The sequence below is a fragment of the Vombatus ursinus genome, unplaced genomic scaffold (assembly GCF_900497805.2).
Source record: "Vombatus ursinus unplaced genomic scaffold, bare-nosed wombat genome assembly UNPS02014811.1, whole genome shotgun sequence".
NCBI classification, from domain to species: domain Eukaryota; kingdom Metazoa; phylum Chordata; class Mammalia; order Diprotodontia; family Vombatidae; genus Vombatus; species Vombatus ursinus.
The window spans coordinates 16,673,891-16,698,146 of NW_020954589.1; the positions used below are offsets into that span (position 1 = coordinate 16,673,891).

Below are 24,256 nucleotides of genomic sequence, written 5' to 3' on the forward strand. Positions count from 1 at the left end.
TCCAAATATATATATATTTGGATATATATGTGTATTTATCCAAATATATATATATTTGGATATATATGTGTATTTATCCAAATATATATATATTTGGATATATATATGTATATATAGAGAGAGAAAGATATATAACCATTGTAACAATGTGAATGTAATTAATATTGAGAAGCAACAAGTTTAGTCAAATAAATTGGTCAATGTTAGTACCATCTATTAATCAAACTTTTCAGGGAATATACTTTGTATTGGGGAGTGGAAGCATTTGGGTGTTTGGTGGGAGGAACCTGTTGTAGCAAAACAAATTATATCAATTTTCAATATAAAAAAATAAAATAAGGTACATATATTTGCCAACTGCTCAAAAAGGGATATAAAATAAAGACCATGGGACTTACAGCCACAAGACCTGGGTTCAAATTTCTGCTCTACTACTTATAACTATACTTAGTAACCTTTCACATTCAGCTACAATGCTGTCACTAACACCCCATGCTCTAAGTCCTGTGGGGGCACAGCCCCACCTTTCCCAAAACAGCCCAAGGGAAGCCCAGAAAATGCCTATTTGGATAAATGTACAAGATGAAATCTGATTAATAAATCTCATCATTGCCCTTCACTACTTCTTCATAGGATGGAGGGTGGGAGGCACTAGAACACATTTCTAGTTTTTTCTTGGATTTACCCTGATATCTACTCAATCTTTCTCATATCACTCTCCAATCTTATCCATTCTCTCTGTCTCTGTCTCTGTCTCTGTCTCTCTCTCACACACACACACACACACACACACTCACTCACACTTTACTTTTTCATGAATCTTCTTACACACAGCCAGAAAATAGGTTCTCCTACTGCACTTCTAGCACCATCTTCAAGGGTACCATGCTTCTTAAATAAGTACATGAAATCTCAGGAAGCTGCATCATACCAGAATCACTGGGAAACAGCTGTTCTACCTTTTAAACCAGACATTGCCAGAATCCATGAGTCATGTGACTGTGGACTCTGTCACTTACTCACCTTGTGACTATGGGTATTACCTGGGTACCAATACAAATGGTACCAATACCAATGCATGGGTATTACCTCTCTGACCCTGAATTTCCTCATATGTAAAATTAGGATAATAATAATTGCACCTCATGGGGAAAGTGCCTTGTAAATTCTAAAGTACTATATTAATGACAGTGCTTATAAAGTTAGGGTTTTTAATAAGTATTTTTAAACTGTCTTTGATATCATTTTGTCTCTTTGTGATTTACCTTTGCCTCCAAAATGTAAGTGCAGAAAAGCAGTTAGGGTTAACTGACAGTTCCTATCAGTTGTATTTCAGTTAGTTGAAATCCTGCTCCCAGTAGGGCAACTGATTAATCAAAACCTTTTAGGGAACATCTGTTTTATAGCAAAGTGAGGATAGGGACCTACTGATCTTTTTATTCCTTAGTTCTTGGATTACAAGCAAAAGTTACCTGTCGTTAATCTATCAACAATTGCATACTGTCCAGAATATCTTCCATATATGAAAGGCACTGAGCCAGGTGATGGAGGAGATACAAAAACAGGAAAAATTAAAAATTCTCCAATAAGGTGCTGAGTTATAGGGTCAAAGTAAAGCAAAAGCTTAGGGTATTTCAGAATAAACACTGAAAAGAGGGGGAGCAAAAAGAAAGAAAACAATATATGGAGGGTCACTGGGATAATATTACTGACAAGAATCAGACTTTCTCTGGGTACACCTTTGTGAGGTTTCTACCTTAATCCATTGCAAATAGATCTTGATCTATACATATGCATGTTGGAGACAATAGGCAAGGGATGAGAAGTTGCTGTAAAGGACACTTGTCACTGCACCTGTAACTGCATCACTGTGTCCATCCTTCCAGTATATTATGTGACTAAGATATCTAGCAACCCAGTGCATATTTCTTCCAGGATATGCACAGTATAGTAGCACACACACAAGGAAAACCATACATGTAACCAAACTCCTCAGAGCCGTCCTCTGCCACAAAGAGGCCTCTCCTGTCTATGTTGATCTTCCTCCTTCCAAAGCACTCAGCTCTACATTTACAGTCTAACACCAACCCCAAAACTCAGAGACTTTCTAGTTTCTTATGCTGCTCATAGGCAACCAGCAAACTTGGAGAGAGGCTGGTGCCATCATCAGACCTATTGTTAATAGCTGCTGCCTTCTTGTCTCACAAATCACCTGCCTTGTCTTCCAACTTTTCTCCAATTTAGTACTTAAAATCATCAATTCTACTGGTATCTTTGCTCCCTCTTTTTCTTCGTTACTCCCCACATCACCAAGAAAATTTTTCTGTTATATCCTAAAACTCTTGTCAGAAACCTGACTTAGTGGGTACTTACGCCAAGGGACCAGATAACAGCCTTCAAGTCATTTTAGCAAATCTTATTTTAATGTCCATTGACAAGTACAAGTATTGAAATATATGAACAAAAGCACTAGAAAAAAATCAGGAGGATAAATATGGAACCTGAAACCAACTGTCAAAAATCAAGACATTTTTAGTCATCATGCATGTGTCTATAACTGTCACTCTATTCACTAATGTTAACTCCACCCCGAAGATATATGTGTGTGTGTGTGTGTGTGTGTGTGTGTGTGTATACACATACGTACATATATATATTGATTTAATACAATAGTCCTGAGGTCCTTTTTTCTCAATCCTTTTTGACTCTCTTTATTTTGCTTGTAATCAGAATTTGTTGCAGTTATTGTTTTCTTTAGCTATATTAATTAACATATAGATTGGTTTTTTGGCTCTTTTTTCTTTGTTCTGGATCACTTTATATTTCTTTTAATTCTTCATATTCATAATTTCTTATGGCATAACAATATTCCATTACATTTATATATTATAATTTGTTCATTCCACAGTTGGTAGACACCTTGTTTTTTTTTTTCCTTTATTTCTTTTTTAACTATCACAAATAGTGCTTCTGGGAACTTTTTGGTACAGATTGATCTCTTATTTCCTGTGAATAACCTCCTTGGAGTATAGATCTGGTAGAAGAACTACAGGGTCAAAGGGTTTGCACATCTTTGTAACACTTATTATACAGCTCCATACATTTTTATGTATTTGGAGAGCTATCCTATGGAAGAAGGATGACAATTAACAGAGCTTGAAGCAGTAGGTGGGAGTTGCAGAGAGACATATCTAGGTGTGAGGTGAGCAAAAACTGTGTAACAGCTAGAGCTTGCCACAAGTGAAATGGGCAGTCATAAGAGAATGTCAAGCGAAGATTCAATGACCACCAGAAAGGGGTGTTGAAAAGGGGATTTTTGGTAGTGGACTAGCAGATCTCTGAGGTTCCTTCTACAGAAAGAAACTCCTTGATCCTGTGATACTGATTTTGTAACTTCATAAAAGTAAGTCTACTTGTGATTTTTAAGAGAAGCCCATTCGTGCAAACTACATATTTGCTCTTTTACTCTGTTTCTATTCTTTTACTCTATTTCAATCAATCATACATTTATTAAACATCTACTATGTGCCAGGCACTGTGCTAAGCACTGGTAATATAAAAGAGGCAAAGTAAGAAGACTGGAAAGGTAGGAGAGGTCTAGGTTAAGAAGGATTTTCAATGCCAAATTGGAGCATTTTATATTTGATCTTTGAGGCGATAGGGAGTCACTGGAGTTTATTGAATAAAAGGGGGCAGTGTTTGTGATATGATCAGATATGTGTTTTAGAAAAATCACTTCAGTAGCTGATGGATTGAAGTGGGGAGAGACTTGATGAAGGCAGATCCACATAGGAGGCTATTGCAGTAGTCCAGGTATGAGGTGATGGGGGCCTCCACCAGAGTGGTGGAAATGTCAAAGGAGAGAAGGGGGTGTATTAGAGAGATGTTGCAAAGGTGAAATTGACAGGTCTTTACCACAACTTGGTAATGTTGAGTGAGAGACAGTGAGGAATCCAGGATGATTCTTAGGACTGGAAGGATGGTGTTGCCCTCTACAATAACAGAGAAGGGAAGAGGGAGGATGGGCACAGGAATGTGAAAAAATATATATTGGTATCAATTAGAGGCAATTAGTATAGTGGAAAGAGCATTGAACTTGAGGAACAGGACTTTAGTTTGATTCCCACTTCTGATATTTACTATGTGACCTTCGGAGTCACAGAATTTCTCTGAGCCTCAGTTTTCTTTTCTATAAAATGAGGGTATTAGATTAGATGAGCTCCAGAGTCCCTCCCATCTTTAGAGCTATGTTTCCATGAGCAATACAGTTAGCTACATTTGCTGTTTGTACAGAAGGATTTGAAAATTATTTTAAAAGGAATATGAAGTCTTCTTTTCAAGCTCTTCACTAGAAAATGGACTTTTCAAAGGAGGAATGTCTTCCAGATCCCTGCTAGCAGATTTCATAGTAACATAATTTCCTAAACATGGAGCCCCATTTGGGTGGTTGGATGGAACAACGCACATCCTCAGATGATCTTCATTTTAGGCAACTGCTTTCTTGAGCTCTGACCACATTTTTACTCCACTTATAAAATGAGGTCAAAGCTGATCAATCTTATTAAGGAGAGAATTTTAGGAAGTTTAAAATGCTTCCCCCTCACCTCATGGCAAAACACTTATTCCTTGAAGGTGTAGTGTGGGAAAAACATCAGAAACAGCCTGGTACAGTGAAAAGAGCACAGGACTTGGAGTCAGAAGTCTTGGACCTGAGCTGTGGTTCTGCCATTTACTTAAAGAGTCATTATGTGAAAAGTACTTCAAACACTGTTATTAGTATGAAATAGAGGCTAAAACCCAGTTGTGTTTCTGTTTTGACCTATGTTTATGAACTTGTTTAATTAATATTCATTTGTCATTACTTATTCTCTCAATGGTGAGAATAATATTAATCAGAACCAATGTAAAAAGGATATAACTGCTCTCCACCTTTATACTTGGATGCTTATTTATTTATATTTTAAAATTTTATCTTACATAGGTTTGGTTCAGTGAAAAGATGTTCGAACCAACATTTTGTTTTTATACGGGTTACAAAATCCCGGTCTGCAAAACTTTGGAACAATACTTCGAATATATACAGTCACTCCCTTCAATGGACAATCCTGAAGTTTTTGGTCTCCATCCTAATGCTGATATCACGTAAGTTCTTAGCCTTTCTGAATTTACAAGATATATTGATAAGCCCACCCTTGCAGCCTATACTTTTTATTTTATCTCTTTACCAGGGCCATAATTTGGAATTCTGGTGTCTGAGATGGGGAGAGAGAATATCATGATATTGTGGAAAAGACGCTGGACTTCAGTTGAGAGGACCTAGGTTTGACTCACTACCTAGGTGACTTTAGGCAAACTACTTAACCTCTCTGCGTCTCAGTTTCCATATCTGTGAAATGAAGGAGTTAGAAGCTATCTAGTTCTAAATTTATGATTCCGTGATTCTACTGTCCAGGATGTATTTGCTTTACTCATTGCATCAGGGATTATTTTCTTAGGTACAGTCACACACTGGGAAACGGGCAGCCTATTACCCAAGGTGTCTGGCCTTTGCAGACTGAGTACAATAAGAGTTTCAGAGAGAGATTAGAGTAGGATGGGAAGTTTTCACGAAAGAAGTGGACTCAAACTGGACCCTGGAGTATATAGGCAGGATTATGCTGGAGCCAGTTCTAACCAGCTTATGAGAGACCATTGTTAAGTTTTCATTGTGAGTATTTACACATCAGAAATTGAATTGCTGCATATCAGGTCTTGATTTATGGTTTTGTTGATTGTCTAGACTTAAGAAAGTGTTAATAATGCAGATTTAACTTAAAAGGATGTATATATATATATGTGTGTGTGTGTGTGTGTTTACATATATATGTATACTTTTTTCTGGAACATTTATCAGTATACTCCTGTATTGCTCTATAAACATTGCTTAAGCTCAGAAGTACAGTAGAAGGCTCAGGAAATGAAGTCATTACCACACTGGAGATCTTACTGTGGAATAGTAACAACAACAACTGAAATTTATGCAGCATTTTAAGGTTTGCAAAGTGCTTTATACCCATTATCTCATTTGAACCTCATGGATATAGAACATAAATGCATGAAGAAAGGAAAACATACCAGGGTTGAAGAATAGCATAAGCAAAGCGTAGAGACATGAATTACTGTGAATCATAGATGATATTAAAGAAATTGGCTGGAGAAGCTTGGGGAAGTATTGGAGAGGGAAATAAGATTGTATTATAGAATGGATTCAGATTATAGAGAGTCTTAAAAGCCCAGCAAAGAAGTAGGCTACTGAAACAATAGGAGACTATTATAAGCTTTTGAGGAGAGTGACATGACTATAATAGTGTTTTAGTAAAATTTATCTGGTGGGTCACATAAAAATGGGTTAGGAAAAAGAAAAAAACTGAAACAAGGAGGCCATTTAGGAGCTAGTGACAGTAATCCATGTGTGAGATAATGAGGAACTAGACTGGGAGTGGCTGTGAAAATGGCAAGGAAAGGGAGAAGAAATGTTCACCAGGACTTGGTTATAGGATAGTAAGTCAGACAGATAATCAGTCAATAGACATTTGAGAAGAAGTATTTATTCACTCCCTAACTAGCTCAAGAAGGAGAAGAAAGGTTCTCTCCACCACACACACTTGTTCTGGCACATCTCTTTCCGTAGGCTTGGCTACTGTACCACTGAAAATCATAACACATGTCTACATATTCACATGGCAATTGGATGGTAAGCCTTAGGACATAGAAGAAAAAATTATTTCTAGGAATCCTATTGGGCCAAGAAGCCAGAGGTTTTTTGGTTGGTTGTTGTTGTGTAGGGGAAGTAGAGAATTAACGATTCCAGTTTGGAGTGTTAAGTTTGAGGTACTGCTGGGACCTCACCTTCGGATGCTCTGCCTAAAGGAATATAAATTTTGATTGCTGAAACCTAGTGAGATATCTTGGGGTTTACAGGCTAGATTTCTTTTTTATGGACCATGCCTTAAACCCAAATCACTCTGGCTCTCCTAGATTGGCCAACAATAGGTCCTAGCCTAAGCCTTACTCAGTCATTGTTTGGATTCTGATGGCTCAGAGTGGGTGTAAATAGCAATTGTTTCTGTTTTGAACAGAAACCCTGAGGGTCTTCCCCAACCAGATTGACTTTATTTATTTTTTACTAGGTAAAATAGGCTATTCTTTGCCTCATTTTTACCTAGCCTTAATCACTGAATGGACATTGCCTCAGACAAACTGAGACCTGGAAAGACCTTAGCTTAAAAAGGCCAAGGTCTCCCACTGCATCCTGGAGCCATCTGCAGTCATCCTAATCATATCTTGCCACTGGACCCAGATGGCTTGGGAGGAGAGAGTGAGGCTGGTGACTTTGCACAACCCTGCCTCACTTAAATCCAATTAACTTGCAAATCATGACATCTTCTTCCTGATGTCTAGGCAGTTGGAAATAAAGGACTTGAGAAGTGGGAGATTTTGACTGGATGCGCAAGATTTAGAAGTCATAAAGAAGGCAGTTAAAGCCATGAGAGTGGACCAATTCCTGAAAGAGTGTACATGGGAAGAAAAACAGAGGGTAACAAGAGAACCTTGGGGGAATATCTGTAGTTAAAGGTCAGGAGATGAAGAGAGGCCAGCAAAGAAGACAAAGAAGTGATTGGTGAGGTAGAAATAGCCTTAGGGTTTTGGTAAACGTATTTGGGCAGGCAAGCCTACTGATCAGCCCCCAGTGCCCAAACATTCTAAGAGTTTCTAGTGCTTTTTAAGACCATAGTGGAGAATTTGTAGGTTCTCTGCATACCTGTGTCTGGTTTTCCTTGGGGATAGGGAGAAGGAAGGAAGAAGAAAAGAAGGAAGAAATCTTGCTCTTACCTTGATTCTTGGTGCAACAGAAGATTCAAACTAAATGAATACTTTAAAATAAGTAAACTCTTTCCCAAGTGCTTATGTACCTTGGAGACAGGAACCATAAAAATGTGTACTTTATTCATGTTTTATTATCTAGATTTATAAGGTACTAAGTACTATGCAAATTCAACTGTTTTGATGCCAAAGACAGTTACTTATTTTCACTGTTTTTCCCATTAGTGCTTATGCATGTCTTTTCACATTCTGTAAATTCATCAACTGCCTCATTACAACTTTTATATTCATTTCCTCACAGGAAACATTTAAATGTGTACCTTCAGTATCAGCCAACATTCTATTCAGGATTCAGTTTTTATTCATGCTCATTGATGTTTCATGTACAAAGATATATCAAAACAAAGCTCTTTGGTTTCCTCATTGTGATATGCTAATAACTTATTAGAGATTTAATTATCCATTTCATAAGTAGTTTTCCTGTTTCAGCTAACTTGCACTTTTCTTGCCTGTTATTATGTCTTTACTGCTAAACTGGGGCTGTATAAACTGCAGTACCCTGGATAGGAGCTCTCCCAGGGTCTGTATCTACAGGGTCAAGGCTCATCTACTTTCTACACCACCGAAGGGAATCTCTTCTCTATTAGTAACTGTGGTTATATATTGATAGTCTAATTCAACAAACCAACTATCTAGCTGCAAAAGGAAGGCCTCCACTGCAATGTGCAAATACCCTGTGTATGATAGTTTATGGGAAGATATGACCAAAAATCCCCTTGGTTAAGAAAGCATGCAGGAGTTAAAGGCTCCATTGGTGGAGGGAGTATTCAGACCAATAAGATATTCAATCAAGCCATGATCAAAACTAATTGGGGACCATAGTGCAAAAGACCTCAGCATTCTACAACAGACATGTCATTTCAACGATCATTTGCTGTTATAAATATAGTGGGATACTCCGAAGTAGTTAGCTCTTCTATCATTTGCTCTGTATGACATTTCTGATATGTGTAACAACTTGGGGATATCCGGATGAGCTGTTAGTGCATCTCTGTTATAGCCAAGAAAAATAGTCTTCCAAATAACAAATGTTATTGTGAGAGATGATCTCTCAGAGGTGAAGCCTCCTCAAAGGGTTAATAGTTTTTGTTAATAGTTCTCACAAAGGGCAGCAGTTAGGAGGTCACTGGTCATTTGGAGCCAGATAAGGTCAGAAGCCAGATAGTAAGAAGAGTGGGAGGCGAGAAATTGGAGGCACCTGTTGCAGATGGCCTTCTAATCGTATTGTTGAAACACTCCCTTCTGACCTTGTCAAAACCCCTTCAGACCCTGTTTTTAAGCACACAGCAGAAAAAATAGAATAGCCCTACCCCCAACCTAAAACCCTTGCAAGACTTCCCACCTTTTCTTGTCTCCAGGCAAACTTGTGTACTCTGTTGCTGGGGAAGATTTCCATGAATAGATTGTGCCCCCTGAAGCCCAGCCAATGGGATAAGGGGAAGGGGGTTTTGGAGGAGAAACTTGCCTTAGGGTATAAATGAGCCTTGCTTTCTGTATGTGCGCATCCTCCCTGGCCAGCCAGCGCCATTAGAGCGATCAGGGGCGGTACCCTTTCTCATGAGAAAGCAATAAACTCCTTTCTGCTTTCAAGGTAACTAAGTCTTTGTTTTGAATTTGAGTAGTGGTCTCTGTCCCACACGTTATCACCTTCATAGTTCTTCCATACTAGCCACAACCAAACATAGACCAGTGAGTATGCTGTTGCGCTCTCTCTCTGTCTCTGTCTCTCAGCATATGAAAGGCAGCATGGCCTCTGTTTATTTAAGAGATTTTTGAAAAACAAAGCCATTGAAAAGGTTCACAAAAATATCAACATGTATTTATAATTTCCCAGAGATAGCACTGACCTTCTTGTGACCAAACCTAATGAAGTGAATGGACCCCAAGGAAGGTATTCTTGACCAGCTTTTGTCAGCAAAATCATCAAAATAACACCAGCAGAACCAGTAGGTCCCTGGTGCTTGTTTCTTTAGGCTATGCTGACTACCTTCAAAGGAGAAGGCCTCAGCTGATAGAACTATTTCCCTCAGGCTTTATTCTCTGTAAATCTGTGTCTGCAGAGTGGCATGATCCCAGATTTGCCACTTATATTTCTAGAATGGGTGTGGCAGTCTTTTTAGTCTTTATAACTTGAGTGTTTCCTTGGTGCTTTAGAAATCTAGTCTTGCAATTTCATTACAATTGCATTTGAAGAACGTTTACATAGTAGGGTGAAAGAGGGTACATGATCCCTCTGTAAGGGGGCTTACATTCTGAACAGAGAGACAAGATAGACCAACAAATCAAACAACCAAGTCATTATTGAGAGCCTGCTATATACACAACATGCTAGACACAGTGGAAGTGCAAAAAAAAAAAAAGGAGTAAGCTTGATTGAGAAGACAAAATAAGTGAAATAAAGAACAGTTAACTTTAAATAGACTAGAAATTCAGAGAAAGGAGAGATTGGTGTAGGCCAGGGGTGGAGAATCTGTGGCCCTCTAGGTCCTCAAGTGCAGCCCTTTGACTGAATCCAAACTTCACAGAACAAATCCCTTTAATAAAAAGATTTGTTCTGTAAAACTTGTATTTAATCAAAAGGCTATACCTAAGGACCTAGAAGGCCACATTATGGCTTCAATGTGGCAGGTTCCTCACTCCTGGTATAGGCTGAAGCACTTAAAGAAGACTTCGTGGGAGGAAGGTCTTACTTAGGGCTGTGCCCTGAAGGCTGCTCAGGATTTAAATCATTGGAGGTTGGTGAGGAACAACATAAACAAAGGCCTAGAAGTAAAAATAAATGTGATCTACAAGAACGACAGCAAATGACTAGATTGATAGGATATCCCTAAGTAAGATTGGATAAATAAATAATGCATTACTACATATATACAAGCAAATCAGTCCAGGAAGAGGAGGTCATATGCCAGTTAATATTGTCTATAGATTCAATTTCATATGTTACTTGCATTAAAATGAATGAGTTGTGCTTATATAAGGGCAGCAAAATTACCATCCTTCAGTAATTTAAATTGAGCACCCTCTTGAGAAAGATATTACTGTTACTTTGCCTAGTGAATAAATAAGGAGGCAGCATCATGTAGTGGGAAGAGAAAAGGACCTGGAATCGGAAAACCTAGGTTTGAGTACCATTTCTGCCTTAAACTGTGGCACACTTTGTAGTAACTTTGTGAATATTGCTTTCCTTCTCTGGAGCTTGGTTTCTTCATCTGTCAAATGAGAAGGTCAGATTAGATACTCTCTCAGGTTCCTTCCTGCTCTAAAAATGTATACAACTGATAGATCATCCACTAACCCTATCTTCTAAAACGTATAGCTCATACATGGCAATATTATAGTTCTACAAATAATTCAAGAGGTATCAGTATAGTGGACAGAGGAGTCAGCAATACCTAAGTTCAAGTCATTTCTGACACATACTGGCTGCATGGCGCTGGGCAAGTCACTTAAACTCAAAATACCCTCATTTGGAGAAAAGTTGCTGATCTGCATGGGTAGAGGGAGTTACCTCACTAGGACCTCCCCACACGAAATGAAAACAGATCTGAGCTTAAAGAACAAACAACAGTGTAAGGAAAAATTAATTATAGAAGGATGTAAGTAAAAACATAGTCAGGAAAATACAGATTTTTAGTTTATGGAAAGCAGTCAAATTACAGTTGAACAATTTATATTTGTCGTTTAACTTAATTATTTCCTTCACATTAATAAAAGAACATTTTCAAACATTTATCTTAGCTCTGGTTATGGAACATGTTTTAAAGGAAGACATTAAGAACATGAAAACTGAGTATTATCAGAAAGACTTCCTAATGTGAATTCTATTAAAATGTCAAACAGTGTTTTTGTAGATGTCAAAAAAAAACACAGAGACTAGAGTAAAATTCCAAATGACTTCAAGTTTTTAAAGAAAATCTGGCTGATCCTTTGAAAGGAACAGTGTCAAAAGAGTCTTCTAAAACAAATCCATTCTCTGAATATCGAAATAGAGCACTGAAGAAGAATCATATACCCGTTCCTACACAATCTTCTTGGCCTAAGAGGAGAACAATATAATTAAAGTGTTAAGAAGGCAAACATTCGGTCATTAGAAAGGAAGAGAGTGAAAGAATCCAAGAGGAAAGTCCAGTGGATCCAGTTAGAACAGAATGCTGCAGGAGAGAAGGCTAAAGGGTCTACAAGTGTCTGATGGAGTTGTGAGTCATGCATTTGAGGGAAGAAAAGGAACGGGCTGATGAATACAGGAAAATGGATTATAAAGACTGATCAGGAAGATTACAAAATTAATGTACAAAAGAACTTCTTGACAATATAGGTTTTCACAGTTTCCTTGGGTTACAGTGGGAATTTGTAGACTCTCTTTTGACAATATTCTAAAATAGGCTAGATTCTTATTTTCCTGAGTTTTAGTTTTGGTTCTTGGAGGAAGCAAAGTTATAGGATAGATAATATTAATTGGCATTTTTATAACACTTTAAGATTAGCAAAACAATTTGCATACGTTATCTCATTTGGACCTCACAAGAACCCTGTGACATTGTTATCCTATTTTAACAGGAGGAAACTGAGGTTCATGGAGATTGTGTGACATGCCATCAGAGACAATCAGCAAACATTAATTAAGCTACTACTATGTACAGAACACTGGGGATGCAAAAAACAAAATGAAATGATCCCTGTCTTCAAGGAGACAACATGCACACATATAGGCATATTTTTTAAAAATATAAGGTAATCTTGTATTTTATACAAGGTATGGTGACAAGCAACTTGGGGTCCAGGAAAGACTTTATATAGGAAGAGGTGCTCAAACTGAGTCTTGAAAGAAAGTAGAGATTCCAAGAGTTGAAGGTGAGGAGAGAACAACTCCTTAGGGCAGTGGAAGGCAGGGCAAAGTCAGGCCAACAACAGCAGAAGTGCTCTAGGTGAGGAACAGCAAGGTTAATTTGGCTAGATTATAGTGTATGTAAAAGGAAGTAATGTGGTCTGAAAATGGGACCAGGTTATAAAAAGACGTAAAGGTTGTGTCAGAGGTGGGATTTGAACCTAGGTCCTCTTGATTCCAAGTCCAGGACCTCTCTATCTCTATCTACATTGTCTCTCCAGTCGACCTATGGAGATACCTTAATCTCTGTGATTCTATGAAAAAGCCTTACATGCTTTTTTTTCTCTTTAATTTTTGTGATTCTACCAGGTACATATTTTATCTTTAATAATAATAATCTCTGCAGATGTTCCCCACTCCCACCCCCTGCCTTGTTATATTCTGAAGGGCTTAATATTCTTGTCAGGTATCAAAGTAACACTGCTTCTGATGTTCTGGAAACTATTACCAACATTCAACCAAAAGAAAGTGGAGGAGGAGCAGGAGAAACTCGAGAAGCTATAGTTTACAGACTAGCTGAAGATATGCTCAGCAAACTGCCTCCTGATTATATACCCCATGAGGTAAGATGTGGTTTCTTTAATTCTATGTTTCTCTGGTGCATATGTGTCTTCTTCCACCCTTCTGCTAAGTTACTTGCATGGCCAAGTATCAAATGTCTGTATGTTTCTTATGTTTACAGGAGCCAGTACATTTCAGTTCAATGCAGTCCAACATTTATTAAGCACCAATTATGTGCAAAGCACTAGGAATACAGAAATGAAATCATGCAGTCCTTTCCTTAATGAATGAGGAAGGAATATTACAGGTGGACAAATAAGTGTGATAAAAAGTAGAATGTGTTAAGAGCAAAGGAGAGCCAAGCAAGGTGTTATAAGAAATTTAAGTGGGAAGGGAGACATACTAATATATTTTTGGTGGAGTTACGAATTATCTAACCGTATGTAATCATCTAACTGGATTTTGGGAATTATACAATAAACTGTCTGTATCCTCTGACTCAGTGATCTTACTAAGTGGATATTTATCGTGAGGAAGCCAAAGACAGAAATAAAAGTTCACTATATACCAAAATATTCATAGTAGCAATCTTTGTGATAGCAAATAAATGGAAACAAAGGGAGTATTTGTGGAATGTGGAATGGATTAAAAAAGAACTATGGTAGATGAATGTATTAGAATATTATTGTACAGTAATAAATTATGATTATGAGGAATTAAGAGAAATAGGAAGATCTGTATGAATTGATACAGAGCAAAATAATCAGAAAAAATAAATGAGATATATAATAATCACCAAAAGGAAATCTAATTCTGAACAATTGGGTGAAAATGAAGGGCCCAAAGAACTGATCATGGAACTCCCTCCTCCTGGGACAGAATATAATTGTTTTTCTTAGTCACAAAGGAGGATTCAATCTGGAGGGGGGATGTGATATAAAGAAAAAATCAAATATACATACATGTATACATCTATGTATATGTATTGAAATGTAAAAGGAAAGACTCACTTTCACTTGAGGAAGTTGTTGTCAGGAAAGACATGGAAGAGACAGCATCTGAGTTGGGATTTCAAGGAAGGGAGATACAACATACAACATACAAGAAACAAGATATGGAGAGGATAATTTCAAACATAAGGGATATGAACAAAGGCAGAGATGGGAGAAGGCAGAATAAGAACCGGGAACAGGGTAGCCCAGTTGGTCTGGAATATCCAATACATGGGCTCCCAAAAGTCTTAATGAATTTTTAAGCTATTAAAGGTTAAATAGTTATTAAAGCTTAAAGCTACACTATGTTTTTGGGGATAATCTTTATTTAAAAGAGAGTAGGAGATAAAGATTGACAAGTGGTTTGGAGTCATTTTGAGAAGAGTTTTGAATGTCTAGGTCAGAAATTGAAATTTTATTTGGTAGGCTATGGGGAATCACTGAAGGTTTTGGAATAAAGAAGTGGTATGGTTATGGCATTATTATTAGGAGGATTACTCCTGGATTGAGGAGGAGAGAAATTACTATTTTTCTGTGTCCCACTCCCACCTTCCCTCAATATTTTTCCTATTTTCCCTTTTGTGCCTCCTTTCCCTCCTTACTTTTTACTCTTCTATCCCACAGACATACCCTGTGCAACTTTTATCTCCTCAGCCCAACTCAATTAGAATCAATCAACACTCTTTCATTAAGCTCTTACTATATGCCAGGCACTGTGCTAGGCCCTGGAGATAAAAATAAAAAGAATGAAACAATCCTTACCCTAAAGGAACTTACATTCTAATGGCAAAGCAAGGAAGAAAGAAAGTTGGTTTAACAAATTTACACTGAACCATGGATGGTGAATTCTCCCATATATGCTTTAAACATCCCAGCTATGTTTTCTTATTGAGCCAGATTACTCTGTAATGAGTGGTGTTTCTTGGGGAAAAAGGAGTTATTTAGGGAACCTTCCTTAAATCAAACAAATCCTTCTCCTATACAGCCCAGGGGCTACAGGGAAAGAAAGATGTGATCCCCGATCCCCAGATAATCATTTTAATACCCTTCTCTGTCAAGGTAGAGGTAGGCCACTGTTGACAGATGCCCCTGCCTCAGGAATTACTCTACCCTCCATCATCACTGTCACTGGGAGTGTGGGTAGGTGCTGAGCCCTGAGCCCTGACCCCTTTTAGGAACTAAGATAAGAGGTTCCTGAGTTACATGGTCCTCTCAATTGTTATTTGTAGCAATTGCACCTAATATTTACTACATCACTCCATACTACTTGCCATTACCATCTGAGAAAAAAGTTCCTTTAGCCTTTTTTCACCATGAAAAGCCCAGGTGGACAGGGACTACTGCTGTTGAACATAGAAGGCAATACTACCACCAACACCAAACCCCACTGTCCCACTTCAGCCATCGTCAGAACCGCTCTCTGATATTGTGGCGGAGAGGGACAGGGAAGAGAAATATACTGCCAGGGTATGGAGGCCTCCTTCACTATACAGGCCTTCTGGTAACTATTATAATTGAATTTCCTAGTCCCAGCACGAGCCCTTCTCTAGTATAATGCAGAAGGAAAGAAAAGTGAAGTGGCTACCCTAGCCTCATACTACCCAGGATTAGTCAACTCTTTCTCCAAATGACCCTCTATCTCAGGCCCGTCTTTATTTTCAAAGAATGGAAACTTGGGCATACCCACTTCTACCCTAATTTGTGCATTTATTGATGGCATACAAACCATTAGTGAAATATTGACTCACACAAAAAGGAGACATCTGCTTCTGCCTCACTGCCATCAATGGGTCTGAGTCTTGTTCTGGTTCTGGGAAATGAAGGCCTACATGTAATCACAACCCAGAACGTGAGCTGGATCCAAAGTCTGGACCAACTTAGAGGTACAAGTTGGAGGTAGAGAGAGATTTAGAATTATGAAGTTTGATGCTGAAATAGAAAGGGGGATCTGGAGCCTTTTATAAATCTACTAATCTAAAGTGAGCAATTCCAGATACCTTTAAATACACCAATTATGAGTGGCCTAGATAAGGATAAACATGAGGGTTGGTAGAATTCCTTTGCTGTCAAAGTCTGCATTCCTGAATTTATCAGTCATTTTACCTGCTTCTATCTGTATGTCCAATTCCATCCCAACCACCATTGTTTTCCTATCCTCCAGCTGTTCCCCTTATCTCTGTGATTCTGAGTCACCATGTACTGAGGCAGAAACCTCTTCTCCACTCTTACCTCTCCCTATACCCTCATTTCTCTTCAGCTCAGCCAAACTCTTCTTCAGTCTCTTTCCTTTGCTCTTCTCTTCTATTGAGTCTTCTCAAATACCCACTCTACCATTAATGAACTTTCTTTCATCTCACATTGTTTCCATTTTCTTAAAGTCACAGAAACCTGACTTTTCCCAGATGACATCGCATCCTTGGCCACTGTCTCCAGGGCTCATTGCTCCTTCTTTCATGACTCCCCTCCACTCTTGAGTCAGGAACAGAAGCCAATATACTCCTTGTCCCCTGCCGGCCGCTTCCTCTCTCTGTCTCCATTACTCAGCAGTCTCTCTTCCTTTGAAGTTCACTTCATCTAAGTCAACAAGTCAAGCCAGCAGACATTCATTGAGTGCTTATTATTTGCCAGACACTGTGACAAATGCTAAGAATCCATTTAGAAGAAGAAAGACAATGCCTACCACTAAGAAACTTACATTCCGATGGAGGAAGACAATATGTAACAGGAAGCTGAAAAGTGGAGTAGGGGAGATGAAAGTACCCAGGATAGGAGCATTGTAGAAAATGTTTGAGAAAATCAGGAGTGCAGCCTGAAGAGGAATGCAAAGATGATTGGCCAGAGTGCCCTCCTTGAAATGGAGGTTCTGGGGGAGGTTAGACTTCTGGGAGCCAAGGTGGCAGAGTAAGCAGCAAGTCATTCTCACTCTCCTTATAACCCTCTTAAATACCCAGAAAATATTGCCCCAGGAAAAATCCTGGAACAGTGGAGCCAGCAGAAGGATGGGGTGCAGCAGTCTTTTATCCCAGCAGGCTTGAGGGATTAATGAGAAAGGTCCCTCTCACTCTGGTGAAAGGGAACAGTAAAAGACAGGAGGCATCCTGGCAAACCAGTGGCAAGCCCCACCTCAGCAAACCAGCAGGAGATCCTGAGCCCCAAGGTGGTGGAGCAGGCAAGCACCAACACCAGGATTCCCCACATATCTTGACACAGCCAGGGGAACTGGCAGACTCCAGCTCAGACAACCACCATGGGTGCTGATTGGCAGGTGTCCTCCAGCAGCCAAACCTCTCAGTGCTTCAGTACAACCCTGGTGAGTAGTCTTCCTCCAGCAGGCAGACTTTACCCCCATGCTGAGAGCTTCAATGTAGCCCTAGTAAAATGTAGAAAAACCCCATCTGGCCTCAGCACACACCAGTCATCACCACTAGGATCCCAGCTCAGCATCAGGTAAACTGCCAGACCCCTATAGCCTCCAGCTGCCAGCACCTGAGGCCCCAGCACATAAAGCCAAGTGACCAGGCCCCTGGCCCCCATCAGAAGAAGCTTGGGACAGTGCCCCCTGTGTTCCAGCAGGAGAGCTCAACTTTAAAAGTCAGGAAATAGGCGAACACAATGAGCAAAAAAGCAGACATGAACACTGACCATAGACTTTTCTATGGGAACAGGGAAGATCAAAACACAAATTCAGAAGAGGACAACATTGTCAATATACCTACATCCAAAACCTCAAAGGGGAATATGAACTGGTCTCAAACCAAAAAAGTCTTCTTGGAAGAACTCAAGAAGGGTTTTAAAAGCCAAATAAGAGAGGTAGAAGAAAAATTGGGAAAAGAAATGAGAGGTATGCAAGAGAGAATCAACAGCTTGGAAAAGGAAAGACAAAAATTGACTGTAGAAAACTCCTTAAAAAGTAGAATTGGTCAAATGGAAAAGGAGGCACAAAAACTCTTTGAAGAGAAGAACTCCTTAAAAAGTAAAATGGGGAAAACCCAAAGAACTCCCGCATTTTTGTTGCCATGGAGTATCCTCCCATGATCTCCTTTACAATTGGGCTTTGTGGCCTAGCACCCCCTTCCCCTGAGCCAGGTCATCCATGATCATCAACTGCAGCCCACTGTCTCACAGGGGCTGCTCAGGAGCTGCCACTAAGGTTTACATCATCACAACAAGAACAAGCAACATGGCAGCAATCCCATCCAGCATTTCACTCATAGTAACCCATGACTACTGCCGAAGGCATTTGGTTTCCACTTCCAGCAGCAGCTCCTGTGGAAGTGCTGAGTGTTCTGGGAAAGTGATCCCCCATCATCCTGGTCTTCCCAAATGAGACCCAGGCCACTGGTGGGCAAGCTTCTTCTTCAGGAAGTCAAGTCATTCATTCATGACAACTGTATTGGAATCCCTGGAGCACTCAGGAACTTTCCAGGTTGCTCATGGCATGATCACCTATGACTTGGCTCGGGAGGCCATGAGGAAGCGGCATGTCAGCGATCCCAGCATGACCAGCATTGGGCCTTCTGCATGAGTAGCAGCACCCTCCTTGCTGCTCCCCCTGCTTCTGAAGTATGCTGGGCATCAAAGCCCATTTTCCCCTCCCATCCCCTCCCCCCCTTCCCTCTCCCACCTATTCCCTTAGAATAGACAGGCTGCTTAAGTGTAGAAGTAGTTGTGTTGTGTGTGTGTATGGTTTTTTTTTTTTAAGGAAAACAAAAACAAAACACCAAAAAACAGTAAAAGAAACCACACTGTTATTGTTTGTTTTTTTTTCACTATCTGAATCACCTATGTGCTTTCCAGCTGCCTCAGTAACGTGTTTACTTTGTACTCAACAGAAACTAATAAACTTTGAGCAGTCTTTTAAAAACAAAAAGTAAAATGGGGCAAATGTAAAAGGAGGCACAAAATCTAATAGAAGAAAACAATTCATTAAAAATTGGAATTGGGTAAGTGGAAGCTAATGATTCTATGAGATATCAAGAATTGGTCAAACAGAAACAAAGGAATGAAAAAATAGAAGAAAATGTAAAATACCTCATTAGAAAAACAACTGACCTGGAAAATAGATCCAGGAGAGATAATTTAAAAATTATTAGTCTACTCAAAAGTCATGATCAAAAAAAGAGCCTGGACAGCATCTTTCAAGAAATTATTGATGAAAACTGCCCTGAAGTCCCAGAAACAGAGAGTAAAGTAGTCATCAAAAGAATCCACTGATCACCTCCTGAGAGAGATCCCAAAACGAAAACTGCCAGGAATATTGTAGCCAAATTCCAGACTGATCAGGTCAAGGAGAAAATACTGCAAGCAGCCAGAAAGAAATAATTTAAATATCATGGAACCACAGTCAGAATAAAGCACGACCTTGCAGCCTTTGCATTAAAATATCGAAAGGCTTGGAATGTGATATTCTGGAAGGCAAGGAAGCTTGGATTACAACCAAGGATCAACTACTAAGGAAAATTGAGCATAATCTTTCAGGGGAGGAGATGGACATTCAATGAAATAGGAGACTTCCAAACCTTCCTGATGAAAAGACCAGAGCTCAACAGAAAATTTGACCTTCAAATACAAGACTCATGAGAGGCATAAAAAGTTAAAGAGGAAAGAAAAAAAAAAACATGTTATTCAATAAGGGCAAACTGTTTGCATTCCTACAAGGGAAGATGATACTTGTAATTCTTGAGACCTGTATCTTGATTGCAATATTTAGAAGGGATATACATAGAAAGAAGGCATGGATATAAGTTGACTTTGATGTGATGATAAAAAAATCTAAGAGATGAAAAGGGATTGAATTGGGAGAAGAGGAAATGAGGAGGCAGAAAAGGGTAAATTACATCACATAAGGAGCACAAAGACTTATTAGAATAGAGGGAAATAAAGGAGGGAAATGAACATTGTTTGAACTTTACTTTCATCAGATTTGGCACAAAGAGGAAATAACATACTGAGGTATAGAAACTTACCCTATAGGAAGTAGTAGGGGAAAAGGGAAAGAAAAGGGAGGGGGCTGATAGAAGGGAGGGCAGATTGAGGGAGGCAGTGGTCAGAAGCAGAACACTTGTGAGAAGGGAAGGGGAAAAAGGAGAGAGAGAAAAGCATAAACAGGGAAAAATAGGATGGAGAGAAAGACACAGTAATCATAACTGAATGTGAATGGGATGAACTCTCCCATAAAACAGGAGCGGATAGCTGAGTGGATTAAAAACCATATACCTACAATATGTTGTTTACAAGAAATGTATTTGAAGCAGAGGGATACACACAGAGTAAAGGTAAAAGGCTGGAAAAGAATATATTATACTTCAGCTGAAGTAAAAAAAAAAAAGCAGGGGTGGCAATCCTGATCTCAGACAAAGGAAAAGCAAAAATAGATCTAATCAAAAGAGATAAGGAAGGAAACTACATCCTGCTAAAAGGTACCATAGACATTAAAGTAATATCATTACTAAACATATATGCACCAAGTGATGTAGCATCCAAGTTCTTAGAGGAGAAGTTAAAGGAGTTACAGGAAGAAATAGACACCAAAACTATACTAGTGGAGGGACCAAAACCTCCCCCTCTCAGAACTAGATAAATCTAACCACAAAATAAACAAGAAAGAAAATAAGGCAGTGAATAGAATTTTAGAAATGTTAGATATAGTAGACCTCCTAAGAAAATTGAATATTCCTTTTTCTCAGCGGTACATGGCACTTACACAAAAATTGACCATGTATTAGGGCATAAACCAATCACAACCCAGTGCAGAAAGGCAGAAATATTAAATTCATCTTTTTCAGATCATTATGCAATAAAAATTACATACAGTAAAGGGCCATGGAAAGATACACTAAAAATTAATTGGAAACCAAGTAAGTTTATCCTAAAGAATGAGCAGGTCAAACAACAAATCATAGAAGCAATCAATAACATCACACATGAGAATGACAATAATGTAACAACATACCAAAACTTATGAGATGCAGAGAAAGCAGTTCTTAGGGGACGTTTTATATCTCTAAATGCTTACATGAATAAAATAGAGAAAAAGGAGATCAATAAATTAGGCATACAATTAAAAAAGCTAGAAAAAGAACAAATTAAAAATCCCCAATTAAATACCAAATTAGAAGTTCTGAAAACCAAAGAAGAGATTAATAAAATTGAAATTAAGAAAACCATTGAACTAATAAATAAAACTAAGAGCTGGTTTTATGTAAAAAAACAAAACAAAACAAAACAATGAAATAGATAGTTAATTTGATTTAAAAAAAAGAAAGAAGAAAACCTCATTACCAGTATCAAAAATGAAAAAGGTGAAGTAACCACCAATGAAGAGGAAATTAAAACAATAATTAGTAGCTATTTTGCCCAATTGTATGACAGTAAATTTTACAATCTTAGTGAAATAGATGGATATTTACAAAAATATAAATTGCCCAGATTAACAGAAGAGAAAATAGAATACTTAAATAACCCCATTTCAGAAAAAGAAATAGAACAAGCCATCAATGAACTCCCTAAAAAATAATTTCCAGGGCCAGATGGATTTACGAGTGAATTCTATCAAACATTTAAAGAACAATTAATTCCAATACTATATAAACAATTTGGGAAAATGGGAGAAGTCCTACCAAATTCTTTTTATGATACAAATATAATGCTGATACCTAAACCAGGAAGAGCAAAACAGAGAAAGAAAATTATTGACCAATTTCCCTAATGAATATAGATAACAAAATTTTTAAATAAAATATTAGCAGAGAGATTACAGCAACTTATCATGAGGAAAATACACTATGACCAGGTAGGATTCATACAAGCAAAGCAAGACTGGTTCAGTATTAGGAAAACTATCAGCATAATTGACCATATCAACAACAAAACTAACAGAAATTATATGATTATCTCAATAGATGCAGAAAAAGCATTTGACAAAACACAGTACCCATTCTTATTAAAAACACTAGAGAGCATAGGAATAAATGGAGTCTTCCTTAAAATGATAAGTAACGTCTATCTAAAACCATCCGCAAGCATTATATAGAAGGAGGATAAATGAGAAGCATTTCCAATAAGATCGGGGGTGAAACAAGGATGTCCATTATCACTACTGTTATTCAATATTGTACTAAAATGTTAGCTTTAGCAATAAGAGAAGAAAAATAAATTGAAGGAATTAGAATAGGCGAAGAAGAAACAAAGCTATCGCTCTTTGGAGATGATATCATGGTATACTTAGAGAATCCTAGAGAATCAAGTAAAAAACTACTTGAAATAATAAACAATTTTAGCAAAGTTACAGGATATAAAGTAAACCCACATAAATCATTGGCATTTCTATATATTACTAACAAAGCCGAGATAGAGAAATTCCATTTAAAGTTATTGTAGACATTATAAAATATTTAAGTGTCTACCTGCTAAGAATACCCAGGAACTATACAAACACAATTACAAAACACTTTTCACACAAATAAAGTCAGATCTAAGTAATTGGAAAAATATCAGTTGCTCATGGGTAAGCCAAACTAATATAATAAAAATGACAATTCTATCTAAATTAATTTACTTATTCAATGCCATACTAATCAAACTACAAAAAATATTTTATAGAGCTAGAAAAGATAATAACAAAATTCATCTGGAAAGACAAAAGGTTCATAATATCAAGGGAATTAATGAAAAGAAATGCAGGGGAAGGTGGCCTAGCCATACTAGATCTTAAATTGTATTATAAAGCAGTAATCATCAAAACTACTTGGTACTGGCTAAGAAACAGAGTGATGGATCAGTGGAAAAGGTTAGGTACACAAGACACAGTAGTCAATGACTATAGTAATCTACTGTTTGATCAACCCGAACACCCCAGATTTTGGAATAAGAATTCATTGTTTGACAAAAACTACTGGGAAAACTGGAAAATAGAATGGCAGAAACTAGGCATAGACCAACATCTTACACCATATAACAAAATAAAGTCAAAATGGGCACATGATTTAGATGTAAAAGCTGATACTATAAGCAAACTGGGAGAGCAAGGGATAGTTTACCTGTAAGATTTATGGAGAACAGAAGAATTTATGACCAAATAAGAGATAGAGAACATTATGAAATGCAAAATGGATAATTTTGATTACATTAAATTGAAAAGTTTTTACACAAACAAAGCCAATGCAACCAAGATTAGAAGGGAAGCAGAAAACTGGTAAAGAATTTTTACAGGCAATGTCTCTGATTAAGGCCTCATTTCTAAAATATTTAGAGATCTAAGTCAAATTTATAAGAATACAAGCCATTCCCCAATTGATAGTCAAAGAGTATGAACAGGCAGTTTTCAGATAAAGAAATTAAAGCTATAGTCACATATATAAATCTATAGTCACATATATAAATCTATAGTCACATGAAAAAATGCTCTAAATCACAATTGATTAGAGGAATGCAAATCAAAACAACTCTGAGGTACCACATCGCAGCTATCAGATTGGCTAACATGACAAAACAGGAAAATGATAAATGTTGGAGATGATGTGGCAAAATTGAAATACTAAAGCATTATTGATGGTGTTGTGAACTGATCCAACCATTCTGGAGAGCAATTTTGAACTATGCTCAAAGGGCTATAAAATTCTGCATACCCTTTGACCCAGCAATACCACTTCTAGGACTGAATCCAAAACAAATCATACAAATGGAGAAAGGACCCATATGTACAAAAATATTTATAGCAGCTCTTTTTGTGGGGGCCAAGAATTGGAAATTGAGGGGATGCCAAGTAATTGGGGAATGGCTAAACAAATTGTGGTATATGAATGTAATGGAATACTATTGTGCTGTAAGAAATGATGAGCAGGCAGACTTCAGAAAAACCTGGAAATATTTACATGAACTGATGCTGAATGAAGTGGGCAGGACCAGGAGAACATTGTACACAATAACAGCTACATTATACAATGACTAACTTTAA

The 24,256-nt window shown here is 37.9% G+C and overlaps 1 protein-coding gene across 1 annotated transcript in view; it reads left to right on the forward strand.

Annotated features, from left to right (window-relative positions):
- The window catches only part of DNAH8 (dynein axonemal heavy chain 8), a 404,075-nt gene that overhangs the window by 342,767 nt on the left and 37,052 nt on the right, over positions 1-24,256 (forward strand). The window contains exons 87-88 of the mRNA XM_027876336.1: positions 4,982-5,142; positions 13,215-13,371. Of these exons, the coding sequence (XP_027732137.1) occupies positions 4,982-5,142; positions 13,215-13,371 (318 nt within the window). The remainder of the gene's footprint in view (positions 1-4,981; positions 5,143-13,214; positions 13,372-24,256) is intronic.